The sequence below is a fragment of the Egretta garzetta genome, unplaced genomic scaffold (genome assembly GCF_000687185.1).
Source record: "Egretta garzetta isolate BGI_Z169 unplaced genomic scaffold, ASM68718v1 scaffold96, whole genome shotgun sequence".
Taxonomy (NCBI): Eukaryota; Metazoa; Chordata; class Aves; order Pelecaniformes; family Ardeidae; genus Egretta; species Egretta garzetta.
Genome location: NW_009259965.1, coordinates 1,717,700 through 1,732,960, shown reverse-complemented (window position 1 = coordinate 1,732,960; position 15,261 = coordinate 1,717,700). Strand labels below are relative to the sequence as shown.

The 15,261-nt window shown below is 38.4% G+C and overlaps 1 protein-coding gene across 1 annotated transcript; it reads right to left on the bottom strand.

Moving 5' to 3' along the window:
• Positions 1-950: 950 nt before the first annotated feature.
• On the bottom strand, positions 951-14,764 carry LOC104127504 (prostatic acid phosphatase-like). The gene is made up of 10 exons (XM_009640180.2): positions 14,651-14,764; positions 13,243-13,338; positions 10,608-10,694; positions 9,824-9,976; positions 7,569-7,667; positions 6,358-6,453; positions 3,932-4,064; positions 2,603-2,685; positions 1,601-1,707; positions 951-1,107 (listed from the first exon to the last, which is right to left on the bottom strand). The coding sequence occupies exons 1-10, from the start codon at positions 14,762-14,764 to the stop codon at positions 951-953; spliced, it is 1,125 nt and encodes a 374-aa protein (XP_009638475.1).
• Between the last annotated feature and the right edge of the window lie 497 nt (positions 14,765-15,261).

Sequence of the window (15,261 nt, the reverse complement as noted above, 5' to 3'; positions counted from 1 at the left end):
ATGAATGTAGCGAAGAAATATATTTGGTGAATAATTAGTTGCTAATTATTCATTCATTCTGGCTAAACTATCTCCAGTCTGTTTATGGATTCAAGATAATTAACAGGAAATTATTTGCAACCAGGTGAGTTGGCTTGCCTGCATTCTTCTAATCTCTGACATTTCAAATTCTTCTTGAGATCAGTGATTCAGAAAGCCATATGGGATTTTTTAACCTCAGGTACAACATTTGATCATCAAAAAAATGGGGAGGCTCTTGAACGCTGGGGCCTGTTTGCTTTTCAATGCCCTTAAGGAATATATGTAGCTAGATACAAGAGAAACAATGTAATTCTCTGCCTCCCTGTTCCCTCTTTTTGCAAACTAAATATCATCCGTGGTCAAAATAGAAAGTTAGACGTCCTAATATGGAGACACAGACAACCTACTGGGGAATGTGTTAGTATGCCAATATGTGTCTGTATATGTTTGACATTCTGGTAAGTACCAGCCTGATATACTATTCAATATTCATCTGTTTTGATCTCTGAATGTCTCCTAAAATCAAGAGGATGCATAATGTTGTTAATCAGCTAGGACAAATACTCTACAGTTAGAGAATATAAGGTGAATTGTTATCACTCAGTGGATTTGTATCTGCTTCCTTCGTAACTGAAGGTCTTTTTGACTGTACTAAAACAAAAAAACCCATGAAAAATAGTACCCTAAAGTCTAATCAGCCTTGATTCCATTTCACCAGAAAGTTGGGCTGAAATAGATAAATGTATCAATGGAGTAGAAATTATGGCCATGGGTACAATCTGCCTTACTGAATCTGAATATTTTTCATGTCAGACCAGACCCTTAAGAAAATTATTGTTACTTCAAATGAGCTCTTGGCAGAAGATGTAATCCTGACTTTACTTTTGGGTATGTGGGCCCAAAGCACTTAACTTACCTCTTTTTACGTCTTACATCCTACATTCTCTTGTCCAATGGTGTACTAGGACTGGGGAGACCAACTGAGTAAATCTCTCCAGCGGACAGCGAAATTTGCAGCCAGGGAGAGTGAGAGGGTGAGGAACTCTTACAGAATTATTCCGATAGTACATTTCTATGGTGTATTGCCTGTTTCAAAATACAGAAGTGTCAAAATAAAGTTAGGTATGCAGAACCACACAGCCTTTCCATGTTGTAGTATGTACATGTAGTATGTACATGACTGTACTTTGGGACAAGCTTTTAGCCAACTTATTTGTCTGGCTATTAATATGTATCATGAGTACTCTAAAGAGATCTTTTTAAACAATAGATGGTCAGCACCAATTTGGATGTACTCTGTTTTCTTGGTAGAGAGTCAAGGAGTTAAACAGATAAAAAGGGTAGAGTAAAACCTGTCATAACTGTAATGAAGCAATACATAGAGGGTTTTCAGGCTGCAGTGCTGTGATTCTGCTACTGTCAATAACTGCTAAATTGCATCCAATTATAATAATTAAAATCAATCTGTGATCTTTTTCTGTGTAGTGAACCTTGTGTATCCAGTTTAATTAGTCTGCAGTGTCAGTAAATTGCTTTTTAGAAAAAGAATATGGTAACTGTAGAGCTTGCAGATACTTGCCCATTTTTTTCCTGGTAAAGTTCAAAAAAATGGCAGGCACTGTAAGGAGGCAATTTCCCATTGAAGACATTGAGTGCCATCTGTAAGGCAACAATGGTGGCTGCATGCTATAAATACAAGAAACCTTTAATTAAAGGTCTATAGAAAATGATTGCATGTACCTCTTATCTAACAATATGTCCAGCACATTATTTGTCCACTTAACATTACCTGTGTGGCCTCATTAATACTTGCCCTCTGCCCTCTGCCTCTGCAATGTTGAGCAAATACTGTCCTTATGTGGCTGTACAAACTGAAATGCTGCATGTATAAAGTATACATACATGTAAATATTTAAGAAGCCTTCGTCACTTGCAGTTCTTATCAAAGTTAGTAGGAGCTTTTAAAACTTCTTTTAAAAAGAACTAGTTATTTTGCCTGTTAAGTAAAGAGTATTTGAGATCAGATCAGTAAGCTCTTTGGCTGATATATACCTGATAGGTCATAATCTAACTGCAGTTTAGAAATAAGAGCTTTTTACTGAGAATAATCCAAAAATTTCTTTCTCCAATGACAGTGTTTGCACATTCTAAGCAAAAGTATAAAGTCACAACTGAGAAACTGCCTTCATAAGAACTTCTAAAATAGCTAACTTTAACTTCCTTTTCCTTTTTTGTTTGTTTTTTTTTTTTCCTTTTGCAAGATGCAGGAGGCAGGATGTTTGTTTCTAAATTATCTTTGTGATAGAGATTCAGTAAGACACAAGGCATGGGTTTTCCAATTCTCTGCTCAATCAAAACGATATTACAATGAAACAAGCCATGACATCAGGTGGAAAATGGAATGATGCAGCTTTCAGTGTAGTATCTGTTCATTAAAAAATGAAAATAATCCAATGATATTTAAAATTAACCAAATAAAAAATGCTTGTAGCTTTATTTTATGAAGAAAATAAAGTTTCATGGCTTTCACTGCATTTAATAACTGCAGAAAGGGAGCATAAAAGAAACTGAAAAGACTCACCGCAGAATACATAACCATTTTTTGCTGGTGTGAAGGCTTTCTAGCATCTGAGATATGCTTTAGAATAGTTTTTAAAAGAATACCTGAAAGAAAATGGGGAAGCAGTGACAATGAAAGAGATGCTTGTGTTTACATCTGTATCACTTGTTACTGTTTTAATGCAATCTGTCTTTAAATGCACCAGATTTATTCAATTGACTTTATAGGTAATTTGTGCGGAGTGCCCTGGTTAATTCCGACACTATCTTTTATATGAAGAGTGGGCCTATTTTGCTTCTGTGTAAAATGTTTTTGGGATCCCTAACAGTCTCAACAGCTTCAAACAGTGCATTCACAGATGCTTTGTGCCAGCAGAACAGTGCAAGAAGAGCACGGTAATGACTACTACCCTCTTTTCTGTGTAACTCCATTGACTTCCTGATTTCCAGAGGAAAAACCCACAACCTTTGGACTCTGGGCCTTCTTAAATGATGTGGTTGTCTGTATTTTGTTAATATTCACTGCTGAAAAGTTGTAAGACAACCTATATGAATTGAATCAATGGCTGTGCTAGTATGTTAGCATAAGGTTGGAATCTCAACAAATCAAAATCCTAAAATGAGAACTATACACTCTAGCAGAATTAGACACATGTATTGTCTTCAGCTACTGGCACATTTTTTAATAGGGATTGTTAGTAAAGCAGGATTTTGAACTTTGTGCTTAGTTTTGTAAATTGGAGCTCCAAAAAGGCAAAGAAATTAATCCATGTTTGTATGTGATTTGTCCTTGTAGCTCACAGAACCTGACTGTACAGTGTCCATATAAAACATAAACAAGGCCCAAAGGGTGACAGTGGATGAATGGAGGAGAATGAGTGATTAAAAAGGTATAAACTATTTTTAAATTTCAGATACTATTTGCTGAATTTAGAAGCAGTTTAATAATTTTGTTTAGTACTCTCAGTAATGGAATATGAAGACTGGTAGGCAACCAAGTTATCATCCTAGAGATTATTACAAATAATATTTTGTTAAGTAAGTTAAGCATGGTGGCTTACATTAAATTCAGACTTGATTCAGTTCAGCAAGAATCTGTATATTACTTCGGATTTCTTATATAGTGTCACCAGAACGATACCACCTTTATAATCTTGGATTAAGATATTCATGATTCATATCCTCACCATCTCTCCTCCTATTAATCAAAATCTTTCAGTGCTGATCATCAATATCCACATCATGGCGTCTTTCATAGTTCTACTATGGAATTGGTAGCAATATTTATTATATACCCTTTCTTCTTTACCTTTCTATACATGGTTTTAAATGGGGTAAGAATTCGGCTTACCTCCCTGCAAACGTGATTTTTGTATTTGTTTGTGGAACCCAAATTCCGCCTGCAATAACAATTCTGAGAGCTTTATCAGCTTGGTCCTGACACCATGAGTAGCCCAAACAGGTAAAGAGTAATTGTTAATATCCTACAGTGAAGAAAGAAAACACGGTGATTTTCTTACTGATTCCTACTACTAAATGCTGTGTGTTCTGGCACAAAATGCTTGTCAGAACAAATTCCAAATGTTTCACACAAGTAACATTTTCTCTTTATGATAAAATAATGACTGTATTTTCCATTTAGACAACTGTAGAATTCTTATTTATAGCATCACACTGCTTAAAACAAATTTGAAGGGCAGTGTTCAACAAGAAGAGGAAATATAATACTAAAAATTATGCAGAGAGCAACTGGCATTACTTATGCCAATTGCTCATGCAGTTATCAGGTGCAAAAAAAAATCCTTTATGACTCTTTTTCAGCTTTCTACTGAGCTATAGCTGAGATCTTTACTGAAAAAAAAATCCTATATAGTTGTCAGGATTTCAAGGGCTGACAGCTGTGAGATCCAGAGATCAAGTAGGAATATGTATAGCTGTAATTTGGATGTACCAGAGTATGAGGTATGTGTATAGGGATTAGATATACAGATAGAATTCATACCTACGTTTACCAGGTCTATTGGATACTAATGTGGCCCTGAAGCTAAAGTGGAATGGATTAGTCTTTCCTGAGAGATGCAGCCCAAGATATATTAATGGTCACAACTGTGAGAAGGAAAGATGTGCCCAACACTCCTCATTTGCGCTACCCTGAATTCCTGTTTAAGCGAGGTTGGTATCTTTCCTTTAGTTCCATGTAACCTCTGTGAATGTGAGCCATTGGACTGAGCTCACCAGAGGGAGTGTTCTTGTAACAAGAAGTTCTAAGGAAAATGCCAACTACTTAAAGGATTTGTTTAAACAAGTGAAACAATAGAACATGTTAGGTTAAAGCAGCTCAGGTCACAATGTATCACTTTCTCTTTTAACAAATGTGATCTGTGTCTTGAGGAAAGAATTGGCTAGTTGCACGCTCTCTTTGTGTGCTTGGAAGGGTGAGAGTAGCTTTTACGGCAGATGTCTTAATTGATACCCTCAGAGTCTTCACTGAGTAGTATGAAAGACCAAAGCTCATCAACACTAGAAGGAAAAACCCAACTAATTGGTTTGGTGTTCCAGCATTTAGCTAGATCCCTGATGGGAGCTGTCAATTTTGCACATTCCTCTGGTGACTCAGGTTTCTCAGTATGATATAACAATTGAAATAAAAAGTTGTGGTCTGCAGCTGTCCTGAGCTTGGAAAATACAGAAGGGTGACCTCACTGAAATTATAGTGAGGTGTCCCAACATGTTAACATACCATTTAACTTAAAGGCCTGGCTAACATTCCATTCAAGACTGCTTTGACCAAAGTTAGACCTTTAAGAAACTGCAGGACAGAGGAAAATTCATTAACATCACACCCAAGTGTTACAAGTTGCCTGTGAAATCCACCTTAAAACTCCATTGGTTTTCTAGGGGCTATTTCAGTACTGATGACGAATTTATCATTAATATTTGAGTTTAAAAATAATTACGCATTAAAGCATTTGTAGTGAATGCTGCCTGCAACAATAAATTTTTAACTCTGCAATTTTCACTTGCTTCAGCTAAGTCTAGACTTTGAAGTAACATGAAGTGAGGCTTGTTGCTAAATTAAGGGCACTCAGGATTTTTTCAAATCCCAGTCAGAGGTACCAGACTGTGGGACCCAGATACACGTGACAGTTGAACACTACAGTATCCCTTTTGTTACAAAATCCATGCTTCTTGGTGATGTGCCTGGCTCCTTTGCTAAGAACAGGTTCCCAAACTTGCAAAGACAGCCATTTGTGTCATTCCAATGGCTGCTTAATTCCTGAAAATACTCTGACCACTACTGTCTCTATGCAAATTATGACTTGTCTTGCTTATACAATTTGCATAAAATCTTTGTGGAAGGATGATATGTTTCTTTGCCAGTAACAAATTTTATTCCTGTGTATCTCTGTGATAGGGTTTGGAGGAGTAACAAGACAATTTAATCAAAGGTATGCTTTTGCCTAATTCTCCATGTGCAGCCACTGACAGAATACTGGATTTGGTAGGCCTTGGGTTTTTGTTCCTTATAAGTGGTGGACAACCCACAGCAGCCTCACACAGTCATAGTGTCTTTACAGGATTTTCACTTGCAAGTTTGATGTTAGGTGAGTGTTTCTGGGGAAGAAGCTGAAACGAGTCTGTGGTTCAAAAAAGTTTGGAGGCACAAGTCTACCCTCTTTTGATGTCTTACAAATAATAGAAATAAGAGCTAAAACCAGTTTTGAGGAAGTGTAAGTATTTCCATTGGACCGTGGGAATACTCTTTATATTATTTACCTCATGTTGTAAAGTGTCAGAGAGCTTCCAAATCCTTTCAGTGTTCAACTTCTTCAATGGGTATCCTGTATGAGTGGCTAAAAACTTCAGAAATGGCTGGAATAAAAAAAAAAACCCTTGTAATACACAGGGTCTTTTTACATCATTTCTACGTGTTGCTGTACTAGTACGTAGTAACTTTTAGAAACAAGATAGTCTTTGCACTTCACACTTAAGCAATGAACCATTTCCTAGTGGTAAGAGAATTTGGCTTATTGATCTAGACAAAGTTGGTGATCTGAGTTCAGGTTTGAAGTATGGTGGTGGTTTATGCTTGGTGGGAATGTTCAGAAGTGGTTAGAATAGAGGGGACACAGCTATATGAGGAAGTCTGGCAGGAATCCAAGAAGTGCTTAAAGGAAGTGTGATAAACAGAATTATTCTGATGTTGGTATTGAGCAGAGGGAGGTATGATGTAAATTTGGTACAACAGAGAATTATGATTCACTTGCATATAATACCCAGATACAGAGCCAGAGATAGATGGCTGAGATCAGTGGTTAAAGATTATAGAAAAACAGGTGAGTTTGATAATGCCATTTTGAATAAACCTGTGAAGAAGAAGGTTGCAGCAGAATAGACAAGATTACATACTCATGGCAAAGATCTTGATGGTGGAGGAAGGAAGAGGATACCTTACAGAGGAAAGAATGAAACATAGGTGAGCACCTGAATGAAGACTTTGGGTGTGAGACACGAACAGGTACTCAAAGCACTGAGGCTGTTATAGAAAATCTGGGGGATTGAGCTGTGGGTGTTTTGTGGAAGAGGAATCTGAACTAGCAGAAAGTTACATAGACAGATGTCAGAGGAGTTGCTTTACATGGGAGTAAACAGCAAGAGGTATTGGAGTGATTTGAGAGGTATTGACACTGATTTGGTCTGAGTTTTTGTTTTGTCCATGCTCCTGTAAGGTATGTGGGCAGGTTTTTTGCAAGGTTAGTCAATAATTTATCTTTTCTATGACTTGCAATTTTCAGTTGATGGGAACAGCCAAGGCCAGACGGATCTATAATGTTTTAACTGGGTTTTGGGTATGTTGTCCACACCCACTGTGAAGATTAGAGATCTGGAAGGAGCATATTGACTATCATTTTTTAAACCTACCTGTTACATAATGTGGACAGAAATGGTACATTTTAATTAGATTTCCAAAACTGAAAATACTTTACCCTGTACTGCTTGAGTTGCCTTTGGAAATCCCTTGTTGCAAAGGTTTCTCTCAGAAGCTCATTGTATTTTGGGCAGCGTGAGAAAGGTAAGAATAGCAGCTGAAAAGAAAATTGCAAAATGGTAGTTAGGCAAGGTGCTTCTTGTTCTGCAATTCAATGTACCCTTGCAGATTGTTGTTCTGATTGGCTGCACTAGTTAGGACAAGCTGAAAAATAATTTGGGAGTGTAGTTTTCAAGGATATTCATCTTCAGGACTGTAAGAGTCATCCTGATGACTAGTTACAAAATAATCTTTAAATGTTCAGAGGAGTAATAGCTGCAGTAGTTCAAAGTTGAAGGATTCATTTACACAGGATGAAATTTGTCCCTTGACAGAAGACTAACACAAGCCCTCACAAACTGCTTTGTGCTTGGCTTCCCCAGGGATGATTTCAGTCATCGTGTTCATTCTTTCTTTAAACACACCGTCACCTTTTTGCAACAAATTACCAAGTAGCAACTGGAGTCTTTGGGTACTCAGCTGTATTAAGTGGGCTTACCACAGCTTCATTTAGTTCAGCTAAATCATAGAAACTTGTGAAGTTTCTGTAAGTTTTGTCTTTCATTAATTCACAACATATGAAGGTTAAAGGTTACATGTGACTGGGTTAACTTAAGAATTTTTTTATTTATTTGTCTAAGTTAAACTGAGTTTATTCTTGTTTTAAGTTCTTTTGTGTTAAATTTCAAACAAACGTTAAAACAAAATTTGACACTGAGATATTCTTAGTGCTTTTCTTTAATGTGCTTTTTGTCCTTTTTCCAGTAATAAAGCTCTATCTATCTATATTGTCCCACAGTTAAAAGAACTTTTAAATTAACTTGAGAGTCCTGAAGAGATAATTAGCTTGGAAAGCTTCACAGCAGTTCCTCGATCTTTTTTAGAAATATAATCTGTCTATTCCAGAAGGTAGGAAAGTATTTCTGAATTATAACCATAGGTTCATGAAGAGGCATGACTTTACCAATAAACGATGGACGCTTGTTTTGGGTAGTAGGATGCATGTGGTCTCAAGCTTAGCCTTTATATATAGCAAAGATGAATAGAGTTAAAACAAATAGTCAAAAAAAGTATGAAAAATGTGTATGTGTTTGTGACTTTATGATTTGTTTGAATAAACTTACTTGCTTCCCTAGATGTGAAAGAGGTGCAGCACCTGCTTGCTGAGTTTACTAGTGGTATTGACACTGGCCAGGTACTCTTCACTCTTTGCTGGGGTACCACTGTCTGTGACAGTGTCAGAAGCAGCCCCTGACTCTACACCAGTCTGTGTGCATGAACAGGAAGACGCGTGTCTCCATATCCTCCATCTTCATGCTGTCATCACCCTGAGGTGAGAATCATTGCTCCATGTCCCTATTTAACCTAATTCCCCTATCATCACAGACTGTGTTAACTAGACTGGTAAGCCCACACAATTTATTTTGCATCACACATGCAAACATCCTCTCCCAAACTGGGGCTCAGACTGAACACTCCTAATCTTTCCTAGCTTTTTACCATAAGTTTTCCATGACTGGGAAACACCAGCTCCACTCAGCTGCCCAGCTTTCCCCTCTAGGACAAGTATAGGCAGGGTACAGAGCTGCTGTCCACACAATTCCTTACAGCTCCAAGGTGAGGTAGTTGAGGAAGGGACATGAATAAATACATTGCCCTATGAACTCATGCTCTTAAAGCTCTGAGTCCTCCTTCCTTTTCCCTTTTATTTACTCCACCAACCCTCAAAATATATGCACTGACCCTCAAAGTGCATGAAAAAAAAATCCTATGACTAAATTGTCACTATAATGGAAATCCCAGCATAATTCTTTTGTCTTTTCCATTGACTGTGGACTAACAAATCTTGAAGCATTAGTGAGAATAGGTATGCTTCCTCCTTTGACAAGTAAGTCATGCTTGTGATAAGTTTAGGATTAATCTACTTCTGTAGTGGTTTGCTCACATTATACATTAATTCTTTTTCTCTGTACCTAGGACTTCTGGTTTTCTTCCTTTTTTTTTGTTAACTCCAGGTCTCTGATATGTAAGTCCATTCCTGTGGAAACTCTTAACAATATTTCTACTCAGCTTATTAGGCCTTTCTGCACAATGCTTGTAACATAATGTACTTTTCATTGCCTTTACCATGCCCTTTATCCTGCCCCTCCATCTCATATCCTAGGTATTTTACTAATGATTAAGGGAAAGCAAATGCCCCTAGTTTATACTCACATTATCATGTGACAGTGGTACCGTGTGAACTGGAATTGGCTGCCAAAGGATTCTGGGGTTCCAAATCTGGCCCTGTGTCGGTGGGTACAGCCCAGCAAGACTTGCCTGAGCACTCATAAGTGTGTGATCGCAGTCAGTGCTTTGAACATAAATCTGAAGCAAGAAAAAAAATACAGAAAAAAGTTTTGGAAGGTCATTTCTCCTGTTAGATTTTTTTTTTTCTCTTGGTAGGAAAGAAGGGGACTTGTACTGTGCTGGGGAAGATGGCATTAGAGTGGGATGAAGATGGACTGTGAGAAAGAAGGGGGAGGGAGAAACAGTGAAGCTGGTATAGGGCCTTGAAATAAAATTCTGTGGACAAGGGAGCTGCAACATGGTAGCAGTTCCCTTAGGAGTCCTAGTGAAAAGCATAAGACCGACTCAATTTGACCATCTAGGCTTTGGAGTATCGTATGCGCTGAACAGCTGAACTCTAAATGAAAACTAAGCTGTATCTGTACCCTATATGGAAGTGTAGAACTGGAGATATATGACATAGATACTCTGCCATACAACACTGAGGCATCTGAACCTGATATACAGCCTAAAAAACCTTTCACATGGTTTTTAGTGAACCATCAGCCTGAATAAAAGTTGAGCCACAGTTTCAGGGTTACTTTGAAATTACATTGAATTCAATGGGTATTAAGTAATCTGCAGCCATACCAGGTTCAGACTCTCATGCATTCAGGAAGTCACATTAACATCCATGAAAAACATCCTCCCTCCCAGATCCAGTACTTGCCTCACACTGCTTGTATACAACACTCAGGAAATAAGAATATCTCCTCCGCATGTACTGGCCAAGCTCGTACTGTTGTTGTATGCCAAGCTGTAGAAGAAACAGAATAGCGTAAGAGGCTCAAGAAGTGTGCTGTGCATCCATTCCTACACCAAAAAAACGATATAATATTTTATATTATTTTGAGAAAGACTTTTTCCTTTCTAAAGTGAAGGAGGAAAGAAGACAGGAGAAAAAAAGCAGTACAGTTGCTGCGTTTACAGTATTGGATAATATTAGATATGTCTTCCTGATAGATGCAGTTTTGCATTTTGCTCTACAGAAAGCTATGTGTGTGTTTATCCAAGCTAGTAAGAGTGGCTGAGGAGCAGGGTGACTTACAGCAGGCATAGAGATGTCCCAACACTGTCTGTCTACTTTCTGCTCTCTTGCTGGCTCACAGCTGATTAACCGGGATTGCAGACAGAGCAACCACATGTCTATGAAGACACATCCAGAATATGAATCCCATAGAATATTACCAGTGTTTCCATATGGAGGCTGCAGTTTTAGCTTGAGCAAGATCTTATTTTTCAGGAAGACAGAAAATCTTGAATAGAAGACTTTAAGTAAAAGTCCTCCAAGCCTTCAGGTATTTTGCTGCAATGGTTAATTATTATTGACCATCTGAACCATTTGATTCTTGGTTATTGCCTGACTGTGTCCCCAGCTTTCAACCACTGGATCTCATTACACTTTTGAATGACACATTCTTTACCATCACAGATCTTATTCCTGGTAAGATAATATTCAACAAGATGGAATCAAGTCACTTATCTCTGCATTAAACTAAACAGGTAACAATTCTCTACTCTCACAGCAAAATGGGTTTTCCAGCCTCAGCATTTTAGTAGCTCTTTGCTGAAAATTTTCTGACTTATGAACGTAATTTTGTAAACACATGACATGAGAATCACATGCAATGTCCCTGTAATGGTCTCAATGTTGTCATCTTTTTACTTGTACCTGGTGTTTCCTGGCCTAAATTGAAATATATTCAACTTTGCTCATGTAATCATTACTCTGCACTGGGATCTCAAGCACAGTGATTACTTATTGCTTCCTAAGTCCTTTTCTAAGTCATGGGATCATAGGATAATTCAGGTTGAAAGGGACCTCAGGAAGTCTCTAGTCCAACCTCCTGCTCAAAGCAGAGTTAGCTACGAGGTCAGACCCAGTTACTCAGGGTTTTACCCAGAATGTCAGACATGACCCACCCTGTGTGTATGTGAACACCTCTTTCTGTTGCTGGAATTGTGCATCCAGTTTACTAGGGTATATGTTTGATGTAGGCTTCTGCCCCAACTTGCCTAATATGTATGTTGTTAAATACTGACACCTGGATCTTGAAGCCTTCCATGCCCTGGAGCAAGCTGGCATGCAGTGCTGAACTTGAATAGTGTGTATGTGGAATGACAGAGCCACAGCTGAGTTAAGGCATAGGAAGCTGGTCTGTTACTCCTGTTTCTTCAAGACAGGTGACATAAAAGGAAACAGGCCTGACCTTGCATTGGAGATCAGTTTGGCCTCCTAAGAATGGTGAGGAAGAGGAACCCCGCTGGCAGCTTGTTCTATTCTGATTTCAGTGGAGACCTGGCAAGTGACTAGCTCCCCCAGGAGAGAGAAACATGTGCGAAGTGCTGGACCCACTGGACATGAGGTGTGTGAGCACACTTATTCTACAGCCACCTAAGAGACACACACTTCACAGTCTGCCTACATGTGCATAATAGCCATTTATCCAGACTTTCAGCACATCTAAACTACTTCAGTGGGGCTACCTGGTTCCCAGAATCCTGGGCAAATAACTAGCAGGTTTTTCCACCCAAAGAACATATTTTGGGGTAAAAGGAACAAAGCACAGACACAGTGGGTTGTGCTGGTGGGAGCGGAGCAGAAGTAGGATTAAAACCACGTAGCGCCCACATATTCCCTTTACAGCCTGATAGTACAGGAGTTAACCCTTGGCTCCATTCGCAAGAGGAGGCAGCTAATACAAATTACAGTTAATGCAGAGATACAGTTTCTGTGATAGGACTCTGCACTTGCCTTAGCTGCTGCTGATTACCACCATCAGCTGATACTTGTGTGCAAGCTCAGCTCTGCTGTATTCCACCAATGCCTGCACTAAAACAGCTGAGCTTTAAATCAGCTTTCCCTGACATGGCATGAGAGAAGTTTCTGCTAGTACTGATCTTAGTAGTTTGTGAGCTAGGAAGTGCTCTTACTAGGCAGAGACTGAGGGTAGTCTGCAAGCACTTACACCACTGTATGCTACTGATGGTTAAAGCTCCCTGTTTGGTCTCAGGTGAACTGCGGTGGTCACCAGTGTCTGGCTCCTCCCAGAAGACCCCAGTCTGCAATGAAACAGCTCAACATATGCTACTATTGGACCAGAACAGGCTGACTCTGTGTCTTTTAAAATCAGTGACTGCTCATAGTTGTAGCTTCCTGGTAAGTTCTTTGGCTGTCCTTTTGGAGATCGGTGTATGGTAAATTAATATGGGCTTTCTTCAAGTGAAAAGAAAGTTCTAAAACCCAAATATCAACAGACTGCATTCCAATATTTCAGTATATTGGCCCAGTTGAGCAAACGCACCTTGGTAAGCTGTCCATATCCCTGCTGCCTTGCAACTTCTTTGTGCTTGTCAGTTGGAAAAAACTCCTGTGGGGTATGATCACCATGGCGAAATACCTGATAAAATAGATGGAATTCCCTTTGTGTTACTGGGATTTTTTTGTAATGGATATAATTAGTGCAGTGACAAGGAATATTCAATGACAGTGAGTACTGTATCTGACAGATGCTAAGTATACTCATGGTGTTTTTCTTGGGTCTAGATAGCTATAGTACCTGTTTGATTTATTTAGACAAATGTAACTCTTCTTTTTTTCCTGGCATTTGAAATTTTTGCGGGTTAAAAGAACTATAAAATACCTTAACATATTTTAAAGAGGTTTTATATGTTTTAGGAGGTATAGACTACAATGTTAAACAAACAGAAGCATGTAAGTAATCTTCCAGAAATATTAGAACATTAATATTTTGGTAGGACTAGCTGGGAATTCAGAAGGATAAAATCCAAACTACTGCTCTAGATATAGTTTCTCTGGCTGACTGCTGTGAAGTGCTCTTTCTTGGAAGAAATTAGCCTTAAAAAGCCACGTGTTGACTTTTTCATCACAAGAGGTGATGAAAGTGTCATCTACTATCTAAATACATATTAAACTGTTACTCTGAAGACATTGAACCTGTTTTGGAATTTCACTTCAGGTAAAACATACTTTTATAAAGACACATCAAGATTTTTCATTCCTGCAATTAATTATTTCCTTTTCCGGCATAATTCCTGTAGATACATGCCATATAATTTTAAAATTTTACCACCAGATTTTTTTTATTTCTTAATCCAAGTAGGGAGAAAAAAAATCGAAAACTGCAGCACAAAAAGTATGTAACCGATTTACAAGCACGTGTGATGTTCAGAACAAGATTCAGGCTTCCTGCAAACAAATGGTATGTCATAATCATTGCAAATAGCATTAGTTTCGCAGCACTAGTTCTATGTTGCTTATTCAATGTCATTGTAAACTTGTTTGGGTTTCACATAATGAAGCTTCTTTTGCATGTTAATCCACTGAAACCACCAGAAAAGTGGAAACTGTTCCACGGTAAAGAGGGGTTTTGCACAGTTGATATTTAGTTATTGAATCCTCTTTTACAGTTTAAAAAAGAATCCTATGTGATTCCTCTCTCAGTGTTATAAAAAAAGCATTCTTTGTCAATCCAGAAAGTTAAGTTCATCCAGGACTGCACAAAGGAGGTAAAATGATAAAGTCTTATTTAGAATTGAGGATTTTTTTGTACAATGCAATAATGAATTCTGAATATGCAGTAAACACTTAAATATGCAAAATGTGCCCCTCCCCCCCACCCTAGAGAACAAAAAGAGCAGTAAGTGACAGGTTTTGAAGAATTTCCATTTGCCCATGCACTATCTACTTACTATGGACACAAACTTCAGTTTTCTTTTAGCTGTCGTTTGGTGAAGAAAGATGAAGAAAAGGCAGAACATGAAACACAGGCTCCAAATTCCACACACCAGCTGCCTTGCTCTCATCCTGAGGGTAGCTTTCGGCTGTTTTGCACACCAAGGTCCCTGGCTGGATGTGGTGCTACACGAGATATGTGGCTAAGAGGGGAGGAGTCAGGTGAACGTAAAGAACTAGAAGTTCCCATCTATTATTTAAGCTAGGATTTAGTATGGGTCAGTCAGCCTTCTCAAAACTGAAAATGCTGCAGATACACTGCCTCTTGCTGTATGCAAAAGAGCTAATAAACCATCCTCATTTCTAGTGCTCACACAGTCTTCTCTGAACACTTTGTACTAGAAAGCTAGAAGAAGCAGTGCTGACACTTGTTTGTTTGTAAAGGATCTCTGGATTTTTCCCTGGATTTGGCTGCGGTATGTAGGAGGAATAAACAGCAGAAGGTTTTGTTGCACAGGAGCAGGGATAAGCCTAAATTCACTACAAAAAAAATAAAGATACACGAATGAACTTTTCATCTCTACAGTAGATTGACTATGTCTCTAGTGGCAAAGCATGTGCCACTGTT